This window comes from Strongylocentrotus purpuratus, unplaced genomic scaffold (genome assembly GCF_000002235.5).
Source record: "Strongylocentrotus purpuratus isolate Spur 01 unplaced genomic scaffold, Spur_5.0 spur5_scaffold_13, whole genome shotgun sequence".
In the NCBI taxonomy this organism is placed as follows: domain Eukaryota; kingdom Metazoa; phylum Echinodermata; class Echinoidea; order Camarodonta; family Strongylocentrotidae; genus Strongylocentrotus; species Strongylocentrotus purpuratus.
In genome coordinates, this window is record NW_022145598.1 from 15,631,956 (window position 1) to 15,657,389 (window position 25,434).

The 25,434-nt window shown below is 39.2% G+C and overlaps 1 protein-coding gene and 1 long non-coding RNA gene across 2 annotated transcripts; both read right to left on the minus strand.

The window, feature by feature from the left end:
• Positions 1-478: 478 nt before the first annotated feature.
• Positions 479-5,680, minus strand: LOC115923012. Its single transcript, XR_004063723.1, has 3 exons — positions 5,562-5,680; positions 2,762-2,988; positions 479-1,328 (listed from the first exon to the last, which is right to left on the minus strand). It is a non-coding gene; the product is annotated as an uncharacterized LOC115923012 (long non-coding RNA).
• An 11,718-nt stretch (positions 5,681-17,398) lies between these two features.
• Positions 17,399-23,542, minus strand: LOC115923013 (alpha-N-acetylgalactosamine-specific lectin-like). Its single transcript, XM_030982994.1, has 3 exons — positions 23,383-23,542; positions 21,142-21,425; positions 17,399-18,004 (listed from the first exon to the last, which is right to left on the minus strand). Exons 2-3 carry the CDS (start codon positions 21,415-21,417, stop codon positions 17,750-17,752), a joined length of 531 nt encoding a protein of 176 aa, XP_030838854.1. The 5' UTR covers positions 21,418-21,425; positions 23,383-23,542; the 3' UTR covers positions 17,399-17,749.
• Between the last annotated feature and the right edge of the window lie 1,892 nt (positions 23,543-25,434).

The window sequence follows — 25,434 nt, forward strand, 5'->3', positions numbered from 1 at the left end:
ACAAAAAGTCAACACCACCCTCTCCTCAGAAAATACATGCCTATAATTGTGATTTCAAAATTCTGTAATAACCGATACATTGGTTAATTGGTGTGAAAAACCTAAATACAAGCTAAACATAATGAATAAAAAGATTGATTAAAAAGATACTTCATTCTGAGATGACTCTTTTGTAATTAATCAAAATTGTAATAATAATCATAAATATGCATGTAAGTACTTTAATTGCTGATTTAGAGAGAAGGAGAAAAAGTACATGAGAGGGGAGGATAAAAGAATGAAGAATGGAAAAGAGAAGAATGAAAAACAATAATATGGTAAGCAAAAATAAATAAATACAAACATGACAAAGATAATTAAAATCACAGTTGGTTGTTAAGGAGTTGTACGATATAGGGAATAATTGAAGTGCGGTGTCTCTCAGTTCTACAATAGGGTATAGTTATGTGTAGAGAGTTTCATAGTTCATGGCAAGAGGTTTGGCGACGAGTTGGCGATAGAACATAATTCGATCTCGTGATGACTTAAACAGTTTGAGAGAAAAGGATTCAAGAAGGACAAGACGGCAAGAAGTTAGACTCTGGAGAGAAACGAGTGGTTTCATACAACTGTTCTTATCCAAGGATAATACAGCAGACACGTTTCTGCACTTTCTTCAGACTGCAAGATAACTGTTCGGGAAATTGATGTGGACCAAACTGGAGAAGCGTATTCTAGCGAAGATCGGATATATGTCGAGAAGATGTCTGCTAGATCTTCACATGATACTCTGAGATGTCGTAAATGTATAGTCGCTTGCCGGCACTTGATATCATATCAAACACTTGGAAATTCCATTTGAGATCTGACTGTAACTCCCAGAATTGTCGGAGTGGTGCAGTTTTGGATGGCCTTGTGGTCTAGGTGCAGCATTTGAAGGGCTGGTTGGATACACTTGAGGAAAACTTACTTGGATTTGGTTTTGAACTGCTCACGTGAGTAAAATTCCTTGTCCATTACTAGCTAGTACTTCTGTACTTGTCATGTCTAGTATAGTTACATAGAGTCCAGTTTCTCTGCAACTATTCAGTTACATACTGTGCAATGCAGTGAATGCTCCTGATGGTAAAATGTATCTAAATCACTGACTGTTCTTGCCCCTTTTAATTCTCCCGCAAGATGTCTGAAATGACCATGGTTATTTCAAAATCGCATGTCTTTTCAACTGGAGTTCACCATTCTTTGGGATGTGCTGTTTTGTTTTGGGGAAACCAGGTGAATATTGCTCCACTGATAACTTTGGTCGAGCCATTTGATGCAGTGTTGAAGTTGTTCCTTTGCTAGTAGCTCTATCAAATAAAAGAAACAAAAGAGAAAAGAAAAAATTCATTAAATTTTGATAAAAAGTGAAGGAATAATGTAATAACGGATGCTGAGCTTGAGCAAAGCTGCAAAGGAGATAAAAAAAGGGACACCAATCAGACTACTGTAAGATAATTTTTCATTTCAACACTTCGACACAAATTTCCTTACGTGCTTGAGGCTCTATTTTGTTTCCTTTGCAGGACTTTATCTGTTTCAAAGTATTGCAGACTGCTGGCCTCAACTTATCTTCACATTACTGATTTTTTTTAAAATAAATAGTGTATAATATAGGCTTAAACACTATCATTTTAATCTTGAATAAATACCCTTTTTACTTTGTACAGATTAATGTGGCACATTTAAACATTAATATGAATATCATAAGTAGGTGTTTCTTCTAAATGATCCAACAGATGCAATACTAATTGGTAAAGATCGAAAATTACATATCTTGAAAACAGTCCAACATGAAGAAAACTGCACGTTCTCGCAAAACAGTTTATGTTATGCCTCAACAATAACGTTTGCTGTAAAAAGTGTGTGACTATTTCAACACTCTATGCTAGTGGGAGGCGGGTCCGCCAAAACATATATCTTGAGATCAAAGTATCATTAGATTAAATTTTCATTCCTGGATTTTGTACAGTTTGGGGTTTCAGAGATTAAAAAATAAAAAATAAAATCCCTCCATTGTGTAAATTCTATAACGTTATCTGTATTAAACAATGTGAGAGTTTTTTTCTATTGGCATAAAGAGAAATCCTTATGTGACCTTTGACCTACTTACCCCAAAATATAATCAGATTGTCTTCCTAAAGTGATACATACATGTACTATTAGCAGGTTTGAAGTTCATACCTCAAATGATTACTAAGATATCGCAATTACAAGGCTTAAAACGCATTCATTAAAAAAAAAGTGGCAACAACCAAAGGAAATTGGAAATGCCCTTTAGGCTCCCTGCACCAAAAGCAGGCATGGTGTTAGGACTTGTATGTGACAGAAGTAATTGTGAGGCAAAAGAAGCTGTGAAGGTGGAAGGATAGTGAGGATATCGTACATGATCAAGAATGTCAAATGCAATCAGATCTATAAACGAAACTTAAAACAGAATTGGGTGTACAGAATCATGCTACTTGTATGACATCAAAGTATGCCCCCCCCCCATGCCCCATGCTAAAACAAAATTCACTCAAATGTGAAGATGCAAGGAAATTTATAAAATTGACTTAATCTCTGGGACAATCACAAATGATGGGAACACTGGATGTAGCATTAGGTGTATAGGATCATGCTACTTGTATAGCATCAACGTATGACCCCCGCCCATGATGATTATACGACTGAGAGTACGTCAACCATGATCACTGCTGTTAGTGAGACAGCCCCACATCCATTGCTGCTTCGATGTACTTACCACAATATGTAATTTCTTTCATAGCAGGTAATTAACAGGCAAGTGGTTGTGTCTAAGGGTTGAATAACAGCTTCAATTGAGGCAAAGTGTCCCCAGTGCTGTCAGCTGCACCATAATCAGGCACGGTGTTTGATAGGGCTTGTGACAGAGGTAATTGTGAGGCAAAAGAAGCTGCGAAGGTGGATGGATAGCGAGGATCTTCTACATCTTCAAGCATGTTAGGTTTTCTGTTTGTATTAAAAAGATGCAATATGAAAATAAAATTAAAAAATTGCTCAAACGGCATTCGATCACTCCAATTTGAAGATGCAAGCAAATTTATAAAATTGACTTAAATAATGTTTGGAAAAATCACAAATGATAGGAACCACTGGATGCTGAATTGGGTGTATAGGACCACCCTACTTGTATGGTGCAAAGTATAACCCCCCCCCCTATGGCTTATATTCATGACTGAGAGGTCAACCTTGATCACTGCTGTCAGTGTAAGGGTTGAATAACAGCTTCAATTGAGGCTTAGGGGGGGGGGGGGCTAAGTTTTCAGAGGGGGGGGGGGGGTAAAATGTCCTTTTGCGGTAATTGTCAGGGGTGATTGTCCAGGGGGGGGGGGGTAATAGTCTATAGAACCCTATAACAACACGTACTACACCGATGCAGAATTAGGTGCATAGGATCATTACCCCCCCCCCCCTCCCTCCACTATAAATAGCTTTCCCTGAATTGTTCAAGTCAGTGCTTATTGTGTACTACTGTATATGCCCTTTGCTTGTTCGTATACAACAGTAATTACCAAAACAATAACATTTTTTTCTTCAAAAATAGAGTTGGGCCAGTGTATGATCCTAAGAAACAATTTTACCCCAAAAAAATTACATTGATAACTCATTTCAATGAAAACATATAAAATCTGATTGATTAAAATATAATGAAATTATAACATAAAGAACAATTAATATACTCCATCTACAAAATATTCAGTGAAAAATCCTGGTTATTATGTGTTAATGGCCAATAACATGCTGTCTGCTCCATAATGCATCATCATTCCATTTTGCCATTTAATGGTCCCAAATACAAAAATAGATAGTTTTTTTTTTTTTTTTTCAAATCTTGTGATGTGTATTTCTAACAATGAGTTATTCCTATCATTCTCTATCTTTATGAAAAAGAAAAATAATAATTGCAAATTACAATTATGGATGTGGCTCTTTTACTTGTCCTTGCATGGCCCTAGCTTGACTTCCTGCAGGGTACTTTGTGCCAAGTTATTTCTCTAAGAGTGGAATTGATGTGAGGAATATTGCCATTTTCAGTAGGGGCACTGGTCTGAGAATGAAGATTGTCCGCATAAACAAGAATATCCTGGTAAACGCGGACAAGTCTCGACCTAAAAAAATAAGGATAGTCTGCAATTTTCACAGACGTTTTTTCTTCTTCGGTGCTCTGCGGGTACAGGGTTCCTGATCCGCGTGCTGGCAATTAATGCGAAAAAACGGATTCCGCGTAATAAAATACCCCCAGTTCACCGTCTACTTTCTATGGGTTGTCCGTCTTCCCTAGGATTTATTGTTCATAAAAGTGAAAGTCTCTGCGTAAGTGTAAAATGCATTATGGAGCATCATCGCGGAATTCGTTTTTCGCATCACCAACGCGCGGATCAGGAATCCGGATCCTTCACAAAAATGTGGATGATCCTTATTTTTCTGGATGCGAATGGTCTTCGTTTACGAGGGTATTGTCGTTTATGCGGACGATGCTTATTCACGTACCAGCACCCCTACTGATTTTGTGAATAAACCATTGTTGTTGTTTTTTATCGTGTAGGCCTATATAATCTACAGACATGTGCAAGCATTGCGCACAATGAACCGTTAGGCTATACTGTGCAGAGTCCTTGAATGAGTGGTGGAATATTTCACAAGCATGTCAAGAATTTGTAGACAATATGGTCATCTTGACTATAAAATAATTATTTAAAATGAAATACCTACATAGTACATTGGCTATATAGCGCCAAACATGCCAAATGAGGAGAGTGAGCAGCACAAATAGCCGCAGTATTATCAGGGTTTGCCCAAAATTTCATTGAATTATCTGTTGATCTAGACAGAGTCTATCATAAAGTCTATCGATGCGCAAACGCTAGTGAAACAAAGTGCAATGGAATAAAATCAAGCTTTCAAGGGGCATTTTTTGCAGTTTTTCAACGCGATTTTGAGCTGTGACTGTGAGTGTGAATCAGATGAAATTAAATAAGAGAACTGATTTTTTAAGGTTATTTAAACTGCAGTATGATTTTGAAGCATCATAATGATTTAGATCTATATTCAATATTCAATTGAACAATAATCTACATTTTCTCCTATTTATAATTTAGTAGGCCTAGACACCTAACGTTAGATCTAGATCTAGGCTACCGGTATTTGTTTTGTAGACCTAGAAATCTACATGCATGTGTGGAAAAGTACTAATAGGAAATGAGTTTTATGACGTCGATACCGGTTAATTAATGGCTAGACCTTATGCATTGAAATTATAGGAGTGTGAAGTGGAATTTGGTATGCTCAAGTTGGATGAATTTTGATTGTACAACACTTTTTCGTAGAAAAATTGCCAACACACACACACAAATAACGATAGAATCACACACAGAAAAGTTTATATTTGGGACTAGATCTAGATAGGTCTCATGAAATACAAAGGCAAATGGTTTTCAAACAATATTAGTCCTTATAATTAGACTCTATCGATTATTCCTCTGACTTAGATGAATATCTAGATCTATATATTTAAAACTTACGGTATACATTGTAGATATTTTTGGAGTGAAGACAAGGAACCACCAGCAGGGCAAGGCTAGCTGCGCCGACCAGCTGAAACTGTATCTGATGCTAGCTAGCCGCAGGTATGCGAGCTCTGCGGGTCTAGTCTAGCGGGGACGCCGGCGGTCGACGCCAGTCCTGGGCGTACTACAGAGAGCTAGCCTTGCCGGGTCGCGCTAGCTAGCCCTGCCAGCTAGGCCGGACCCATGGGGAGCGTCGGGGATTTAATGCCCCCTTTTCCTTCCAAAAAAAGCCAAGAATTTTCAAATAAATGTTCAGTTTACGCATTCAGAAATGCCTCAGAATGTACCATAAAGCATCTTATAGTTCAATTTTTTTTCCGGGGCCCTTTGGTCCCGGACCCCACGCCGATTTAACACTTCACGCCCCTCCTTTAAAAAAAAACTCTTGGATCCGCCGCTACAGCGGGCGGTCGAGCATGATGTATTTCGCATAGGCTGCACTCCCTGATAATACGCACGCGTATTCCGCACAAGCATTCCCAGCAACTTACTGTTACAGAATATAATCTAAAGGCGACGATCTACAGAAGCTGAGTAGCGCGCGCGCGCTGGAAGACTTGTTTCCTCAGTATCTTACTGGGTCATCACTATACTCTAGGAGACAATATAGTTCCGGTACCTTACTATTGCAACTATATCACCTAGGTTATCAGATTATATTCTGCTCTGATATTAACCGACCACATTGGGTAATCCACTACGGTACTTTGCTGACTCGATTATTGGTATCAGGTGGTCATAGCCACTGAGTGATTTCAAGTTGGGTGTTTAAGGCTGGTGTTAGTGTTTAATAAACACTAACACCAGCCTAAACACCGAAATGGAAATCAGCTGGTGTTAAGGCTTTGACCTCTGAATACCGTCAACTTCCGGTAGCTAGTGTTATCGATTTTGCAAAATTGTCGTCTGCTGAACTGACCTTTGTGGCTGGTGTTAATATTTTACATACAAATGTCCTATTCACTAACACTAGCCCCTAGGGATTAAGCAAATGTTGATTTCCAGTTCGGTGTTAGTGTTGTACCCGCGCACATTCAACGCACGAACGACGCCAATTTATTGTCTGACGACCAAATAAAAATATGTGAAACACGTAATCCTATATTCTTTCGTGTAAAATTAGTTATTTTCTAAGACCAGAGAAATAGGTGTAAATTTATTCTGTACTTTTCATGATATCTTTAGTTTTGATGTACTATTTTTAAATCATCGTCGTAAAATCAAGTATGTGGTGACGTCACGGCTGGTGTTAAGCTATCGATTTTGATATCGGTATCGGGCTCTTAATTTCATCAGCAAATTCTCCGCTCGATTTAAGAGCTCTTGACTGCTCTAAACACTAACACTAACACTAACACCAAACTTGAAATCACTCACTGGCGTACCTATGGGGGGGGGCAGGGGGGGGCAGAGTGCCCCCCTGACGGGCTCCAGGGGAAAAAAAGAAAAAGGGGAAAGAAAAGAAAAGAAAGGAAAGGAAAGAAAAAGAAAAAAGGAAAAGGAAAGAAAAAAGGAAGAAGAGAAAAGGAAGAAAAAGGGAAAAGAAAAGGAAAGGAAAACAAATGGGGAAATTAAAAAAAAAAGACCATGGCCGTACGCACCAGGCGGGGGGGGGGGGGCAGTTGACCCCAGATATTTTGAAAACGTACAGTTTTTTTCCTGAAAATGTAGTGTAGGCCTATACCAAATCCTTCTATTCTACTTTTGAAAATGCAAAAGTACCCTCATGACTAGTTCGGTCGCTCGAACTCCCTTCACTCCTTTTGCTTTTGAGATTCTTCGAAAACTTTTAACGCATCTTTCCCCCTCCCCCACCAGAAAAATATTCCGCATACGGCCCTGAAAAATTAAGACAAATGAAAATAGGAAAATAAAAGTGATATAACAAATTCAAAACTCTTCGCTGGCGCGAACTGCTTGCTAGCCTATTTTGTATTAAATGTTTTCACTTGCTCTTCCCCCTGAAAAAAGAAAAGGATTAGCATTGTCTAGAATACAATTGTGCCTGCCCCGACGGGCCCCGACCTGCAACCATGGCAACAATAACACACAATGTATGTACCAAATGTTACTAAAAGAGACTAATTCATTTTTCTCGCTCGCTACACTCGCTCGCGAATAAAATGAATAGACATTGCTTTTGAAACAATTGTGCCCACCCTTGACCTGCAACAATATAGTCAAAAATGGAAGAGTTTTTTCGCCCTCTCGCCAAAAAGGAATACACCAGTTTACAGTTGTATCAGTGCGCATGCGCAGACATGGGCGCCATTTTAAATGGTGAGTAAACAAAGCCAATGACCTAGAGGTCATGTATTTATGCGTAAGTTAAGATTGCGCCCATGCAAATGATGATGATATCACTGACTGCGCGCTGCGTTGTGCGCGCATATCATCATTTGCATGGGCGCAATCTTAATTTACGCATAAATACCACTGACCTCTGGGTCATTGGCTTTGTTTACTCACCATTTAAAATGGCGCACACAACTGTAAACTGGTGTATTGAATCGCGTTGAACGCGATTGCGTCCATCCTGACCTGCACCAATAAAAACAAGTTTATTTATTAATTTCTATTAAAAGAGATTTTTTTTTTTTGCTTGCTCGCTATGCTCGCTCGCCAAAATGGAATTGACACCGCTAACGTGCCCGCCCCAACCTGCAACAACCAGTTAATAATTATGTACCAAACGTTATTCAAAGAAGTTTTGGTGTGCTCGTGCTCGCCAAAACGGAATTAACATCACCTTAGACATGATTGTGTAAGCCCTGCCCTGCAACAAAAAAATCTGAAATTTATGAACCAACTATCATTACAAAAATTTTGCTCGCTCGCTACGCTAGCTCGCCAAATAGAAATAACACCGCTTTTAATAATCACGTCCCTGACATGGAACAATGAACCCAAGTTTATGTACTACATTTTCCCTATAAAAGAGAAGTGATTTTTTTTTTCGCTCGCTCGCTACGCTCGCTCGCCAAAATAGAAATAACACCGCTTTTAATAATCACGTCCCTGGCATGGAACAATGAACCCAAGTTTTATGTACCATATGTTCCCTACAAAAGAGAAGTGATTTTTTCGCTCGCTCGCTACGCTCGCTAGCTCGTGGAATTATGTGCCCACCACTAACCTGCTACAATATCATTAAAAAGAGAAATGTAGGGGGTTGCCTGCCCGCCAAAATGGGATTGACATTGCCTTAAACACGATTGTGCCCGCCCCCGACCTGCAACAATGAAACAAATTTTATATAGCAATTCATTGAGAGAAAGATGTATTTTCGCTCGCCAGCTAAAATGGGTATAAAATTAGCCTAAACACAATATTGTTCCCGCGCCCTGCATGGGACAATTGAACCAAGTTTACTCTCTTAATTTCTAGGACTTATTTTAAATCCAAGGGGACTTGATTTAGAATAAATTCTTTGGACTTTAAAATAAGTCCTAGAAATAAAGAGAGTTAAGTGGCAATTATTAAAAAAGAAGTGATTTTTTTTCTTGCTCGCTACGCTCGTTTGCAAAAAAATGAAATTAACGTCGCTAACAAGTGAATGTTCCCACCCCCAACTTGCAACAATACCAGTTTATATACCAAACGTTACTTAAAGATTTTTTTTGCTCGCTCGCTCGCCAGAAGTGAAAATTAGCATCGCTTTTTTTTGGTTTTGTTTCGGTCGCTTGCCCCCCCCCCCCCCCCCCCCCCTGACGGAGTACCCCAGGTACGCCACTGGTCATAGCCCCTGTCGGGGGCCTGGCTGGGCTAGACGCTCTTGAATGTTAGAACTTCAGCATTGTCAGAACCATCGAAAAGCCGTCTTGATCGATAGAAACACACTCTTCTAAGGACAATTTTATACACAAATTTGTTGTCTTGCTATCTATTTCTGTTTTTACGGATGGGGTCCAGGGAGTCCCAAGGAACGATGGGTATAATATGCAGGTCATGGCTACCATACAAACGAATTACTTTAGCTTGAAGTTATGTGATTGTAAAGATCCTATTGAAGGGCAGATTACTTGACAAATTAATGTGAAGGAGTCCTAACTGTTTAATAATATGGCGCAGTTTTTCTTACCGAAATAGAAACAAAATTAGATGTAATCTTCTCCCAAAATGGTCAATTTTTCTCGTGCAACAAAGCACAAACGCAAAAGACTGACTAAGACTAATGGACTATAGAAAATAGCCCTAATTAGTGAATCTACACTGCTAACACTACTATTTTGCAAGGTTTTCAAGAGTTTTGTTCAAATAAATAAAATGGTTGCCTGATCCGTACATGCATATCAAGGAAGCTTCTAATTCAGGGTACAGTCGAATAAGGATGTCTAATTTAGGGCAGCTTTACACATGAAAGGCAGTTCCCTTCCATAGTGAAGGTCGTTCCAAGGCTGGAGGATATCATCTCCTGCGTTCCTACGCCGGAAAGGGGCGCAGTCCTCGTTTTTACCGGGGTTGTCCGGCTGAAACGTCAGCCAGGCATCGCTCAAAGTTTAGACTGGATCCATCATACCAAATGAAAGGTCCGGTTGAGCCTGGTGTTGTCTGGTAGGCACCATTCCAAGCCTCATAGACTGGCGGCCCACCCTCTCGAGGACACTTATAAAGAAATCAGTTTGTTTTTTAATCAATAAAATCAGATCGGAAGAAAAGTGAATTAATCATTGTTTATGAACTGCATGTATATGTTCCTATTAGTGCCAACATCGAATTCTGTAGAACTTATTTGCAGGAATTATGAATATGTCATGTATGTCATATCTGTGTAATTTTAACATTAGCAGTGTCCTAGTATTAAAATTATGCAAGGAAACCCGTTTACCTTCTAGACTTCACTGTCAGACACTATTAAGTGACTGACTGACTGACATCTTTTTATCTTTGGTAATAACATACTTAAAATGAGCTGTAACAGGTACATGAGCATTTTGTCTACATCAATAACCCACTACTTGTAATGGCCAAAATTAAACTGATTGAATCTTAATGCAGAACAAGAAGTACGACCACTCGGCAAAAGGGTCTTAAAATCAGACTATTACTTAGGTGATTGAAATCATTCAAATCGATTCGAGAACTGATAGTCTTTATTTTCTCACTAAAAGCCATTTTCAAGCCCTTTCGTTTTGAGGGAAGTTCCAAATTAGTACTGTTTTTCAATGCCGTTGGAATTTAACCTTTTCAATTTTTTGACCCGCAAAGTACGTTTATTTAAGCGCTCGTATCCGTAACGCTGTGATGCTCATGGCACTTGATTATACATTAGCTGGGCAGCCAACGTAACCTTGACTCACTACCATTAATAATTTGATGGAGAGTGGCAAATATAGATAAATATCTTGTCAAAGGACATTAATGCAGGGCTGGCTTCCGAACCCCGTCCTCGTAATCCACAAAATAATCCGTGGTAGAAAAAAAAAAATACCTTTGACAGTTCACATGAATAGAAAAATATGCCGTTGCATTTTCACGAATTTTCACAAATCCTAAGGGCAATTTAAAATCGTTATTTCATCCTGCCATCTACTCTCCCATCCATATACAACCTGTTTTCTCTCTTCCTCTTTTCTTCCCTCCCCCCCCCCCTCCTCGGATCTCTCTCTCTCTCTCTCTCTCTTCATTTCTTTCTCTTTTTCTCTCTCCTGCTCTCTTTCTCCCTCCTCGGGTAACTTCTCTTTCTTTCTCCCCTCATTTCTTTCTCTTTCGCTCTCTCCCACTCTCTTCACCCCTCACTCTCTCTTTCTCTCTCCCTCTCACACTTATACCATGGAGTTGTAATGCACCGTTAATATACTCTGTATCTCTCTTTCTTCTACGGTAATGAATCTAATATATTTTTTCCACTTAGTGCATAATACATCTCCACTATTATGTATAAATTTAATTTGTCCTTAAGTTATTGCTCGGAGCCGTGTAAACAATGATTGCGTATTGTTGGACCACGGCGAATATTGTTTTTAGAGTGTCTCCAACTGAAGCGGAGTTGCCTAATCTACGTGCATGATTAATTGGCTTGATCAATCTAAAGGGCCCCTGCCAGCCAAATGCAAGCTTATCATGTTGGTGTGTGTAGTCCTGCATACATCTCTTAATTTTATATGTAAACTTCTGAATGTGTTTCATAGATTTTTATCTTATTTTATTTTCAAACTAGCTATTAAAGCTCCACCATAAAATATCCTCTAGATTTTATTCTCCTTGTGACATCATCTGTCAGTCATCAATGAGCTAACTTGAAAAAGAGGTATGTAACTTTGCCAAAGTTGACCACCTGCTACAACACGTAATACAAATTAGCAACATAAAAGTTGCTACGTCAGACAAGTTGAAGCATCAACAAGATGTCAAAGACAATGATGATGTATTTTACATGTATGAAAGCATTCAATTCTATTATGATCGTGTGTTGAGCTGGGGGACATTAGTACATACAATTGTATATTTTAGATTATACAACACCTACGTGGATCCCTGTCATTTGATTGGAGGATTGTTGGTCACATGATATTCAATAGATGGTATATTGCACGGTCGTGCATTTTTGGTTATATGCAGACTGCGTACCTCTCTGCCGTGCGCGCGCGTACCCCTGCGTGTATCTGACGCGAAGGCAATCTGAATGTAATCGAGAAGGCTTGAATTCAACTTGAATTTATCTTTAATATAAGGAGTAAAGCATAATTTGTTGATTAACGTTCTATTAGATCTTCTTCGATGTTGTATGAAACAAATAATGAATGTTTTTCATTCGTTCAATGGTGCGAATATTTTCATGAGTTGAAAGATTAACATTAATTCTATTCAACTCGGCTGACGCCTCGTTGAATAGAATGTTAATCTTTCAACTCATGAAAATATTCGCACTATTGAACTCATAACCATTCATTTTGTATAATATTAGTTTAGCCAACTGTTTAGTCTGAATTGTCTGACATAAGTCTTGTTCAGACGGAGGCAAGTTACCCTGGGGTAAAGGTCTTGTTAAGAGCTAGTCGGGGGCAAATATGGTGAGGTCAGTGTAAAGGTCAGTGTAAAGTAGTGACCGTCTGAACGATGATTGTGTTCGCTACGCCTACCTTTACCCCGACCTATTTACTCCTGGAAAAATCCAGGAGTAACTCGCTATTATAAACACGACTAGAGGGTAGCGTAAGTTGACCGTGTGGATGCTCTCACTTATACCCGGGAGTATCTGTGACCTTTCACTAGCCATCTATTCACAGAGTTTGGCCAACATGGTTTCACTGGGTCAAAACATGGTGTATATTCTTTTGTTATATTGTGTCCAACTCGAACCGGGTCGGCCAAACTCTGTGTATAGATGGCATAGATGGCTCTGCGTAAGTTACGCTGGTCGGTGGAAGGTCATGTTAACAGTGCAAGTTGGTCCGAGTAAGAGCGTGTGGACAACTAATGGTGTAAGTGAAGTATACACGAGGTATTTACTGCTGCAGGGATTAACTTACGCCGACTAGCAAAACCCCGTCTGAACAAGACTAGTATAGCAACTTATATGTTGCGATTGTTTGTTGTATTGTAGTAGGAGGTAAAATTTAGCAAAGTTACATACCACTATCCCAAGTTAGCTCATTGATGAATGACAGATAATGTCACAGGGGGAGTGAGGTCGGAAGATTTTTAGGGTGGAGCTTAGCAAGTTTGAAACAAATATTTCAAAGAATATAAAAATCTATGATATAGATTCAGCATATGAGATGTATGCAGGATTACACACCAACATAAATAAACATATGTGGATGGCAGGGGCCCTTTAAGATCTATGACTAACTGAAGACAGATACGAGCAGAAAATCTTTCTTTACTCTTCTCAAAACTCTTTTCAAACTGTTCTTAGTTTGCAGGTACAGATTATTATTTGACACTATACCACGATTCCTAATGCCTTGTGTAGAGCCTAGATCTGCCAGTCCCTGGCTGTGTTAGCGGTTAAAGGTACTATGTCCCATTTGCAGGCCAAAAAAATGAAAAAGTTAAATTCCAACTGCATTTGAAAGATAATACTAATTTAGAACTTCCCTAAAAAAGTTGGGGTTTGAAAATGTCTTCAAGTGGGAAAATAACGACTATTAGTTGTCAAATCGACTTAGGGGCTATAGAACCAATAAGTAATAGTCTTGATTTTCAGACAATTGTACCGAATGGTCATACGTCTTATGCTGCGCAAAAATTCAATCAGTTTAATTTTGGACATCACAAGAAGTGGGTTATTGATGTAGACAAATGCTCATATAGCCTTTACAACTCTTTTCATGTATGTTATACCAAAGAAGAAAAAAAGCCAGTCAGTCACTCAATAGTGTCTGACAGTGAAGTCTAGTAAGTAAACGGGTTTCCTTGCATAATTTGAATATAAGGACACTGCTAACGTTTAAATTTCATAGATAGGACATACATGACATATTCATAATTCCGGCAAAGTTCTACAGAATGTGAGGTTGGCTGAAAAAGGGACATAGTATCTTTAAAGTACAGAGGCAATGCAGTGCGGCATCTGCATAGTTTATGAGATAAGGTGAGTGCAGACATTGTTACGCACAGTGACTGACAAGGGTTTGTTCGTGCAACATAGTACGTCTTTTAAAGCCCCACTGTCCTACTTGTAGCTACTTGCTCCCTCTATATAGAAAACTTCCCAAATCGGTGCTCCCCCCCCCCCCCCCCGCTTATTCAGCGCCTGGCTGAGTCGTTGCGATTTTGGGGGACCAAAACAAAAAAATGTCTTCTTACCACCCCCCCCCCCCCCCCTCCCCCCGCTTATTCAGCGGTTGGCTGAGTTGTTGCGAAATATTGGGACCAAATTTCAAAATGTTAAAACCCCCCCTTGAAAAAATCCTGCGTACGCCACTGATGTCGCATATTGCGTTGGTGTGGTGGAGATCAAAATCAAATAGCCAGATTCTGGACTAGTTTAGTTATAACAGTGTACTTTTAGGCAATAGTATTTCGGATTTAGATTTCTGTTGATGTTATTAGATCTCAGTTGCAGTGAAAGTTGATTGATAGTAATTACTCTGGTCGCCCAAGTCGTGAAATACCAGTTAGAATAAACAAAAGATATTTTTACCCTTCGAAGTCCAAGGGAAAGACTGTTGCACTGGAGGTTTCACGAATGCAACGTTGTATCTACCTAAATTGGATAGCGCCATCTCGTCGTCAAATCATGTTATGATTTTAAAAAGCAAGATGAAAACTACCGGATAAATGGAGCATTTAGTCAGTATTAGCTTCATATTTCTATTTAAAAAAATAGCCACTAGCGTAATGTAGTTAGTGTAGCTAGTTTTCATCCGATGCTTTGCATACACTACCATGTGCATCAAGTAGGGTTAGCGTTAGGGTTGTGGCTATTCGTTTAGAAATATGCCTCCACTACTGATAAAGTGATGCCTACCGAATGAAATACCGTCACTGAATGATGCAATATTAGTCAGGAATCTGATCGTTTTAATATTAAATAATCTCAACCACCACAAGCCCGATCTCACCGTACTTGATGCAAGCATTAAGATTGCTTCCCCACCCCAAAAAATGAAGAAAAAAATGAAGAAAAAAAATTAAAAAAAAAAAAAAAAAAAAAAAAGGGCGTCCCGAAAATGACGAGCGGGCGGTCGAGGACAACCAAATGATTTTTTTTTTTTTTTTTTTTTTTTTTTGGGGGGGGGGGCCTCAGCCTATGAAAGTTCTTGAGTGTCAGCATTTCGGCATTATCAGAACTTTCAAGAAACAGTCTTGATCAATAAAACACACACACACACACACACACACGCACTCTCACTATTTTCTCTCTCTTTCTCCTAAAGATAACGTTAGACAACAAATTGTTGTATTGGGATCCACTTCTGTCCTCACGGCTGGGGTCCAGGGCAGAGCCCTGCCGGGGGGTACCAGGGAACGATGGGTTTAATATGCAGGTCATGGCTCCCATAACAACAAATCATTTTCGCTTGAAGTACTTATTTGTTTGGTTTGTTTTATTTCCACTTTTTCATATCAATACAAAGAAACATACAAATAAATAAAATGAATAACATGTAAGATTGACAAAATTTGTTTCTACTTAAAATAAAAGTTTCATACAAAAGGAAAGAGCAGGAGACCACATGTCGTAAGCGTAATGATAGTCAATATCTAGTTTAAAGAAGGTCTTTAGTCCTAAACGCATGAAATCAAGTCCGAAATAAGTGAATCATGCAGGGAAAATCAACCCATAGATTACTGGACAAATGGTCTCATACATAGACGAAATAAATGTATCCGATCCACTTTAGTATATCGCTCTCTTCATACTCAGTCCTCATCACTATCCTCACTCATAAATAACCTTGAACGCAATCGTAAATAAAAACAACCAAGCAAACAAACAAGAAATGTTGTTATGTATGGACAGTAATTAATTTACTCCAGCTATAAGACAAATAAAATAATGTTGGCGAACAGTAGATAGGAAATTTGTTGCAGTAAGTGCGATAAGAAAAAGAATGCAAACACTAACAAACAAAGAAAAGATAATGAAACATATATTCAGTGGTACGTTACAATAATTCACTTTTTCATTAAATATTTCTTTAATGTCAAGAAGCATAATCTATCCCATCACATTTTCTTGATTTCCATGGTAAATATATTTTTTTAAAACTGTGAGCTTAAATTTCACTCTTATCTACAGACCATATGAGGAACGATAGGTATAACTTGTAGGTCATGGCTTCCATAACGAATTGATTAAGCTTGAAGTTCCAAGATTGCCAAGATCATATTCAAGGGCAGTATTTAGTCCTATGCGCATGGTATGTAGTCCCAAAAAAGGTTCATACAGGGAACATCGAACTTATTATGACCCATAGATTAATTGACAAATGCTCTCATACACAAGAGAAATACATGTATCCAATCCACTTTTTACATCCCTGTCTTTATACTTAGTCCTCATGGCTAGCCTCACTCATGTTAAACTTGCACATAATCTCAAATTAAAACAAACAAGCAAACACACAAAAACACCCAAACAAATATTGTGAGATATGGCATGTAATTCATTCACTCCAGCTATAAAAGCATAAAATAAAGTTGGCTTAGTCGAACTGTAGAAAGGATTTATGTAGCAGGAAATGTGATAAGGAAAAAGGAAGGAAACACTAAAAAAAACATAGAAAGAGATGATGAAATATATGTTGAGTGGTATTTTACAGTAATTCGACTTTTCAAGTAACAGATCCTCAAATTCAAGGAGCAAAATTGATCTGATCATATTATGTAGATTTCCACAGCAAATATATTTCAATTTAAAAAACGGCGAGTCTAAATTTCACTCTTATCTCCATACGCTAAGGTAAATGTCAAAACATGACAAAAGTCTAAAACCAATAAAAGTATCCTTCTTAAAATTGACACTCACTCGTGGCGAGAAGGCTGAGAGCTGGTACAGGGATGAGAATTTTGTGTTTTTCTCTTTCTTTTAAATGTGTTACTTTTTGTTTAGTTTGAATAATATTACGGCAAAAATGTCCTCTGAAATGAATTGCTCTGCAATTGCCTTCAAATCTGAAATAAAACGAGCAATAGCTAAAAGTGTTGGAATAAACTGTCAAGCCACATGTGTGTGTTCCATATACTCAATACTGTAATCCCTGAACGTGACTAAAATTGAATATCTTTTCCCCTCATTTTGATGATTCTATAACCTCAGCGTATACAGCGATTCTCAAAAACTTTGTAATAAACCTTTCCTATACACCCCCCCCCCCCACAAAAAAAAAAAAACGGTTGGTTAATATAGCGGGATCTGTGAAGGAGCCTTTAAACCGTTAAACAATATGACGGATTTTGTATACTAAACTAGAAAGAAAACTAAATGTAAAATTCTCCCAAACTGTCAATTTGTCTCTTGCAATAAAACAAAAACACAAAAGACTGACTAATGGACTGTGGAAAATAGAATTGGTCATGCATGTCACACCCTCTGAACGTTATAATAGCCCCACTTAGTCAAGCTATGATACTAGCACTACTAGTTTCCAAGGTTTTCAAAAAAGAATTCAAAGAATTCAAATTGTAGGCTTAACCATACAGATATATCAAGGAAGCTTCGAATTCAGGGTACAGCCGAATTAGGAATTCTAATTTGGCACCACCTTACAAATGAAAGGCGCGTCCCTTTCACAGACATTGTCGTTCCAACCCTGGAGGATATCATCTCCTGCGTTCCTACGCCACAAATGGACGCATCCCTCGTTGTTACCGGCGTTGGACGGCTCACCAGTCAACCATTGCTCGAAGTCTAGACCGGATCCATCAGTCCAAATGAAAGGTGCGGTTGAGCCTGATGTTGTCTGGTAGGCACCGATCCAAGCCCCATAGAATGTCGGCCCAGCCTGTCCAAGAAACAGCAAAGAAATCCGTAAAACAAAATCAGCCAAATCAGATCAGAAGAAAAGTGAATTCATCATTGTTTACTTAGATAGTGCTCATATCAGTGACGCCGTGATACCCAATATAGATCTTGCATTATGGCTCACGGCATGGGCACACAGAAGATTTTATTAGGTTGGGGACCTTGGGGGGGGGGGGGGAGGGGAATTCAATGAATTATTTAAAATTTATTGCATTTTTTAATTATGTTTTATTTGTGAGAACTTCTCCCTACCCTAGCCCCCGCTGCGTTCAGTCATGGTTCAGTGGCAAAGCAATGGCCTCGCAACTGTGAGGCCCCAGGATTAAAAACGTGTCGATGTGCTATATTAGTGCCCTTTTGTGGGGCATTAATCCTCATCACTGTCATTTATGACTTAAGGGCGTAGGTTCCTAGTTGTAGCATAGTAGCATACACATGCTTTAGCAGTCACGCAAAACAAACACTGGCAAATTATTATTCAATAAAATCTGAGAATGTATACTATTATCTAGATCTATTAGGAATAAATCATTATCAAAATAATTCCATAAATTGAGGTTAAAAAAATATTCCAACTATATGAGCGACAGTGTACGTAACTTTAGCCAAGGAAGGGGAGGGGTGGGGGAGCAGGAGAGTCAGAGAAACTATATTGCTCCGATTGTCTCATTTTCGCTCGCTCGATCACTGCAGCACAAACATAGCTCGTTCGACGTCACTACCAAACTAGCCAATCAGCTGTCAATGACGTCATATTGAATGCGGCGGCAAATATATTTTGTGAAATTATCGAGAAATTGACTATTTCTAATTGCAAACTAGTTTTATTTTTGGATGGAAAAGCAGCCATTGTTATCTTGACATTCATTGAAGTAATCAGAATAGGGTAAGTTACTTCTCAGATGATTCGAATTCAAGAGGTCCATTTTGTAGATAATGTTTTAATTTCTTAGAATGTTCCACTGTGTTGCAGGGTACCGGGTGTATGCCATTGGGTGTGATGTGTTCGCGCGCTATGAGTACAGGCCTCCGAGCAGTCGGGTGTATTCTCGTACTGATGTAAGTGCAAAGCTGGAATGGCTACCACGCCCACTTCCCTCTCTATGCCTTTCTGAACATTCCTTTCCTTCTCAATACAATAACTTTCACCTGCCTAAGTTATTCAAACCATACCGCCTCGCCACTTCCATTACGTAATCATTAAAAGGATCCGCATATACAACATTTTCCTGCTATACGTTGTACTGCAGGAAAATACAAATCTCCCTGGTATACCTTAAGGCCCGGTCACACAGAGAGGACGCATGGGGAACGCACGGCCAGCGCATGGGAAATTTGCAATTTTGGCCAGTGCGTTGTCGTGCGCCCAACTTTTGTCGAAGCCACAGCGAGCTGTAACCAAATGCATAGCGTGTTGCTAGCGCGCTGAGCGCATACAGGGCGCATACAGTGCGCATACAGACCGTACACAGAGCGCACATGATAACAACTTACACGAATGCACAGCGTGTTGCTAGCGCGCTGGACGAATGGTCCACGCATACACCGCGTTCTTCAACGCACGGCCCGCGCATTGGAAATCGGAAAAGGCCGTGTGCCTAACTTTTGTCATGATTTTGGAAAAGCTAGCGAGCTGACAAAAAAGTGCACAGCGTGTAGCTAGCGCGCTGTGCGTATACAGGGCGTGTGCTCCGCGTATGTCTGGCGCTGGTCTAGCGCGCTCCACGCATGTCTGGCGTGCCTTTGGCGTGTACATTAGTGCGTCGAGCTCCGCGCACACTTTTGAACATGCTCAAAAAAAACCCAACGCACACAGCGAATAACGACGAATGCATAGCGCTGGTCCAGCGTTGGTCCAGCGCGCTCGACGAACAAGTAACGAATGATGGCGCACGCCTAGCGAACGACAACGCACTGGCCCAAATTGCAAATTTCCAATGCGCTGGCCGTGCGTTCCCCATGCGTCCCCTCTGTGTGACCGGGCCTTTACAGTCCAAACGATGAATATGTGCCTTTAACGAAGCAGGCGACAATCGGCGTAGCAGACGACACTTGATAGTAATTTTGTATGTGAGATTGCTTTGCTAAATATAAATTACTTTGTTAATAAATATCAACTAAAATTTTCTTTTACATTTCTTTAAACCATCATTGATATTTAATAATTCATGAGTGAGTAAAAGAAACATACCAAACTATATAATTATATGAAATACTTGGTGGCAATTAGGGGAGTTTGACGTGATGACCGATTGCACCCCTCTGTTAATAACCGAATAGTCCATGGTGTGTCATGAATATTCATGTTTTTGCTTACCTCGGCTAAATGTTTGCTTTTACTAAATTGAAAAATTACGGTTGGGGGTTGGATGAAATGGACATAATGAAATAGGCAGAAGTGATCTATGATAATTCATGCTTTTTATGTTTCGTGTGCTCGACCTATAATCTTCAAATCGCTTTGCAAACTGAGTCCAAAGTTTCACATGTGTATTATAGGCAATGACGAGCTTGCAACCTATTTTGAAAAATTACGGTGGGTGATCTTTCAAAAGTCAATGAGACATGAGGGCTCCAATGAAAGAGCTATTGATAACGTACGTCGGGGTGGATGTGCTTTTCGTTTATTAATTGGACCAATATAACTAAAGTTATGATTGTTTTGAAATGAGGTCGCTATATACACCTATGCGGATCTGAAATTGGGAATTTTTTCAGTGGATTGTGACGTATGACCGATAACTCTCTCATTTGTCCTGTACTAAAACATCACTAATTTATGTTGCCCTCACCCTTGGGGCACTTCTCACATATGTTATGGAGAGTGCATTATCTACAGGTCCTATACAAAGAAAATACCATGCCAATTGACATTTTAGTCCAAAAAAGAAATTTAAACAAACGATAAAGCTGTCCGCCACTAAATCGCGAAGACGTAGCGGATTCAACCAACTTGAAGAACGCATACCAAGACTGTTGCTCTCAAAAATTCATAATTTTCGTAATTTCTGTCCGATTTTATGCTTTTCTGATTTTGCTGCTTCCTTGTATAGTAGTTTGCTATTTTGGCAGGATTTCCCTTTAATTAACAGTCTTAGCTAAGGCACACATATTTACCGCCTCTGATGTGATGCTGGCAGAAGAGCGGAAAAGGTCGTAAGCGAAGGCGTTTTCCTGTTCCGTGTGAATGGATACTAAATCAGCCCGTCCGTTGAGGGAGTAGTGATCCCTGCAGCGACCCCGAGCCGCTTCCCAAGTGACCCGCTCCCCGAAGTAACGGTAGCAGTTCCCGTTGAATAAATGCCAGAACTGGGGGCATGGATGACACGCATTGATTTCTAAGCCGTAAACTGCCACGGCTAGAACGGCCATTGATACGAGTAGAAGCTTCATGCTGACTACTGGAGTGTCAAAGAAGAACAATGGGAAACTATTTCAAAATAACGACTTCAATTTACAACCAAGAGTTAGCAATCATATATGTACGATCAATCTAGAGAACCTTTATATTTAACTTAAAGGACACTACCCCCTCATCGCCATGAATTTTGTACCCAGACTTCAATGGACCTAGCAATGCAAAAGCCAATCATTTTATGTATGGAGACGCATACTGCAAAGGAGTAAGAGCGCTGTTTTATTGTCGAAAATGTTTAATTCTAAATCTTTATAAAGAAATGCTTCTTTTCTTATGTTCGTAAGAGATTTGAGGAGTTCTTCCCCGGCAAGAAAATTCCCAGACAGTTCTAGACAAGTTAAGATTCTGTGCAAGAAAATAGAATGCCACAATAGTGTAACCCAGGTCATGACCAATGATGATCAAACGTAGAGATCTTGTTCAGATTAGCTTGTCATGAATTTGTATATTTTCTTAAAATGTTAGTGCTGTGAAATTGTCTGAGCTTGATTTGTTAAAACCCTCTACGATCTTGTTATTAAATGTAATGATACTCTCGATTACATGTACCTTTACAGGGGCGGATCCAGGAATTTCTTCCCGGGGGGGGGGGGGGGGCACACGGGGGATAAGAGGGCATATATATATATATATATATATTTTTGTTGTTGTTGGTCCCCCCCCCCCCCAAAACCGCAACGACTCAGCCAGCCGCTGAATAAAGCGCGGGGGGGGGGGGGGGGGGGGGGGGGGGGGGGGTTAGAGCACATATTTAAAAAAAAAAATTTTGCTCCCGAATTTTTAAAAATCGTGCCGGCCGCAAATTCGCTCAGTTGAGGGGGGGAGGGGGGTAGTGCGCACCAATTTTATTTTTTTTTGACCGGGGGGGGGGGGGGGTTACGTCCCTGTGTTTCAGTACATTTTGGGAGAATTTAGGGCTGATTCTTTAAGGGGTCCCAACAAAATCCCAACGACTCAGCCAGCCGCAAAATAAGCGGGGGGGGGGGGGGCATGTGTTATGGCTCAAGGCATGGGCACAGAGAGGATATTTGTATGTTGGGAACCGGGGTAAAATGCAATTAATTATTGGAAAATTATTGTATTTTCTGTTTTTTATTTTATTTATGGAAACTGTCCCCTACCCTTGCCCCCGCTGCGTACAGTCATGGTTCAGTGACAAAGCAATGGCCTCGTAACTGTGAGGCTCCAGGATCAAACCGTGTCGATGTGCTATATAAGTGCCCTTTTGTGGGGCATTAATCCTCTTTACTGTCATTTATGACTTTAGGGCGTAGGTCCCCTTTTTGATAAGCATAGAAGCATACACATGCTTTAGCAGTCACGCAAGACACACGTTTGCAAATTATTATTCAATACAATCTGAGAATGTATACTTTTATCTAGATCTATTATTTTTAAATTATTTTTGAAATAATTTCATGAATTGAGGTAAAACAAAAATATTCCACCTATATGAGCGACAGTGTATGTTAAATTGCTTGATTGATCAGAAATACATGTATACACACGAGGGGGAACAGAGAGCAAAACAAATAGAGATATAAAGCAGAGGGGAGAGAAAGAGGGGATCTACTACACACTTAGCTTTAAAGGCTCATTTCATATAGGACAATATAGAACTAAAATATACCGCTTTATTCCGCTTCATACATCATGAAATTGATTACCAGTCTCTTAATCATGTTAAAGGCTGTATCATGTTATGTGTGGTTTTGAATTGAAAACATGAATGTTTGAATTAATGCATGAATGAATATCACATTCTTTTCTCCTGTGATTGTTAGTATAACACCTCATCTCACAAACTTAGAAATGCACCCCAAACTACATAGTCTACCAACACTTACTCGTTTCTTCTATTTTACATGTTTATCTCACTTCCGTGTTTAACATCACAAATTGTTCACACTCCAACAAAGCAATACACAATACAATCTCACCCAATCTAAACGTCAGGTGCTATTCTTATCTCTGTAATATAATTTCCAAAGGAACGATGACAACGTAGAGACTCCTTCGATAATGAAAACTTTGTCGGAGGAAGATCATATCATCAATATCTAATTTGAGCTTCAGACGATCAAGATTTCGCCGAGTCGCATATCGTCCAACGTTGAACTAATGCGCATTTGGCAGTGTTATGCATGCACAGCAGGCGCAGATTCAGGCGGGGGCACAGCCGTCCCGTGCCCCCTTTTCTTGGCGGCAAAAAAAAAGAGAAATAAAGAAAAGGAAAGAAGAAGGGTAAAAAAATTATCATGCAAATGGCACATGCCATGAAAATGTCCTTGACATTGTCATAAACCATGTCATTTATGAGATATGAAGCGAACAAAATCCATACAGAAATAAATGGAACTAAATAAATGGAAATAAAATGCTGTGCGAGTGGTTCAGATGCAACAAGCTATTATTGAATTTTAAGAAACAAATTAGGTATTATGCCATTCTAAAACGAAAAAGATTCCATCAAACACTGACCCGATAATTTATTGAAAATACTGTTATTGAGAGAACCTAGTCATTAATTTTCTTTGGAATTCTCATTCATGAATAACTTGACAGGAAGTATCACATAGCTAATATACACTGTCGCTCATATAGTTGGAATATTTTTTTTAACCTCAATTTATGGAATTATTTTGATAATGATTAATTCCTAATAGATCTAAATAATAGTATACATTCTCAGATTTAATTGAATAATAATTTGCCAGTGTTTGTTTTGCATGACTGCTAAAGCATGTGTATGCTACTATGCTTATCAACTATGGGACCTACGCCCTTAAGTCATAAATGACAATAATGAGGATTAATGCCCCCAAAAAGGGCACTAATATAGCACTCTAACACGGTTTTGATCCTGGGGGCCTCGCATCTACGAGGACATTGCTTTGCTACTGAACCATGACTGTACGCCGCGGGGGCTAGGGTAGGGGGCAGTTCCCACATATGTAAAAAAAAAAAAAAAAAAAAAAAAAAAAGAAGAAAATGCAATAAATTATCAACAATTCATTGAATTTCCCCCCGGTCCCCAACTCAAAAAAAAAAATTCTATGTGGCCATGCCTTAATGCATGGCCGTACAGAGGATTTTGTTATGTTAGGGGGAATTCAATGAATTATTGAACATTTATTGAATTTTTTTTTAATGTGTGGGAACTGCTCCCTACCCTAGCCCCCGCTGCGTACAGTCATGGTTCAGTGGCCAAGCAATGGGCTCGTAATATGAGGCCCCGGATCCAAACCGTGTCGATGTGCCATGTTAGTGTCCTTTTGTGGGGTATTAATTCTCATTACTGTCATTTTATGACTTAATTTGATACGCCTAGTTGATAAGCATAGTAGGAAACACATGCTTTAGCAGTTTCGCAAAACGAACACTGGCAAATTAATTTTTGATAAAATCTGAGAATATATACTATTATCTAGATCTATTAGGAATAAATCATTGTCAAAATAATTCCATGAATTGGGGTAAAAAAATATATTCCAATTATATGAGCGACGTGTATATTCTAAGATTTCAGGAAGCATAGGTGTTTCATCCAAACTCCGAAACATTTTACAGACCAGTCAATATTGATAAACTATATATTTTACAAAAACGTGCAATGCCACTGATAAAAAAGAGTGACTTTCGCAATCCCAGTCTACCACTATTTGTTAAATAAATAATTTTTCAAGAGTTTGAACTATCAGAACTATTGTTTAAGTGTCACAAAGGGATTTTCCCAGTATTTTTCCATAATATGGTTAGAACAAATTCTTCATTCAATCTTATCACACTCGTATCCTAGAAAATATCTGTGTTTGTATTGCTTATGTGTGTTTACGTGTGCTTTGTAAAGTCTGTTGATCCGTAGGTCATCTGAGGTGACATCTGCTTCCGGAAGAGGAAAGAAAAGATCATGAGAGTTCAAAGTAACAGAAAAAAGCACACATCGCGTAGCCCTACTTTGTGACAGTATGTGGCAAGTCCCCAAACATGAT